This window comes from Lottia gigantea (assembly GCF_000327385.1).
Source record: "Lottia gigantea unplaced genomic scaffold LOTGIsca_41, whole genome shotgun sequence".
NCBI lineage: Eukaryota > Metazoa > Mollusca > Gastropoda > Lottiidae > Lottia > Lottia gigantea.
This window is the reverse complement of record NW_008709421.1, coordinates 1,903,810-1,905,603: the sequence shown is the minus strand read 5'-3', so window position 1 is coordinate 1,905,603 and position 1,794 is coordinate 1,903,810. Positions and strand designations below refer to the sequence as shown.

The 1,794-nt window shown below is 32.0% G+C and overlaps 1 protein-coding gene across 1 annotated transcript; it reads left to right on the top strand.

The window, feature by feature from the left end:
* Positions 1–218: 218 nt before the first annotated feature.
* LOTGIDRAFT_163763 (hypothetical protein) lies at positions 219–842 on the top strand (the record flags this gene model as incomplete). The annotated part of the gene is made up of 1 exon (XM_009060278.1): positions 219–842. One exon carries the CDS (start codon positions 219–221, stop codon positions 840–842), a length of 624 nt encoding a protein of 207 aa, XP_009058526.1.
* Between the last annotated feature and the right edge of the window lie 952 nt (positions 843–1,794).

Here is a 1,794-nt window from a genome sequence, read left to right as displayed (position 1 = left end):
GAATATGTAGATTTTGCACTTAATCATCCAATCTTCTGTTNTGATCTTTCAGCTCACCAAGAAGATCTTTTCAAAACAGGAGTCAACATAAGTATTCATATTGAAAAAACACAAGGAGATGTAACAGGTTATTGTTTATTATTGGAAGAAACAAAACATTTAATTAAAATAGCAGATAGAAGAATGATAAGAATTGAGTAAAAAATATACCCTTAAAAATGAAACCAGAAACTTTAGTCACGAAAACAGCTTCACCAACTGTAATAACTTTCAATGGTAAAAAAATCAGCATAACTAAAAAACTTATTGATAAATACAAATATTGTAAAGTCAGAGACGATATAGATTTAGAAAGAATTGACGCGAACGCAAAAGAAGGTGGATTTATATTTTCCCTACCTTTAATATTTGCTGGTATTACCGCGGCGGCCACAGTGGCTGGTGCTACAGCTGCTGGAGTCAAAGCTGCCAACGCAAAGAAAGCTGCTATTGCAGAAGCTGCTGCTAAAAAAGCCACCGATGAAAAGAACGCAGCCGAAGAACATAGACATAATTTAAAAATGGAAAAGTTGGCAGCTGAGATTGAAAAACCTAAAACGGAAAAGAAAGGTTCAGGAGTGGGAGAAATGATAGGCACAATGAAAGAATTTGGAAAAAGATTTAGTGAAGAAACCAAGAAAACTGTCAAACAAGGATTAAATAAATTAGTAGATAGTATTGACACAGGAGAAATCAAAGTCAAACATAAGGGTAATGGAATATTTTTAAAAAATATACGCACTGGAGAAGAAATATATCTTTCGAAGTATAAAGGAGAAGGAGTGATTTTTGGAACAAATTAAAATAATAAAAAATGGGTAAAAAATTTAATCATTCAGAAATATTTCCTAATAACCCAATGCTCATATGTATATGCGGTAGTTCCGGTTCTGGGAAAACTCATCTCACTTTTAACATGTTGACAACACCAAACCTTTTAGATTTCGATTCTTTGTATATCTACACAACAACACCAGAGCAATCGTATTATCAATTTCTCAAAACTTTAGAATATCTACCAAAGAGAGATGTTCAAGACTTATTTCAATATTACAAAGAAAACGAAGAAAAAGTGGAATTGAAAGATTTCATAGATAACTACATCGAAGGAAAGAAACCAACGGATATAAAAGTTTTTCTTACGAAAAATGTTAATGATCTAGATTTGTCTCAAATTGATAGCGAGCGAAAGAACTTAATATTGTTTGACGACTGCGTAGCGCAAAGAAATCAAACTGTTCAACAAGAATTCTTCACGAAAGGAAGACATCACAACTGTCACTGCATATACCAATCCCAATCTTTTTACGGGATGGATTCTATGTTCATTAGAAAAAATGCAAATTGTTTTTTATTATTTATCTCAAATCATTCAATCGATAAATCACGGAATGGACAAAGATGCATTTAAAAAGGTTTGTAAAGCTCAATGGAGAAATCCAGATGATCATGGATATGTATTTGTAAATACTAGAAAACCTACGGGTGAAAGAGTTATGACAGATATATGTTAATTTTACCCACACCTCCCAAAGCGATTGAATATAGTGGTGTTATAATTAGGACATTAGATGATATAAATCGTCTTTTTTCAAACCCTGACCCAGATTTACCAAAGAGCATTTCACCAATCGTTGATAATCAAGGTTTATTGTTTAATGGATTTAGAATTATATTTAGTGGAAATTCACCACAATTCAAAATCGACACAAAAGATTATATATACACATTACGAAAGGATTAATAGATTAATAA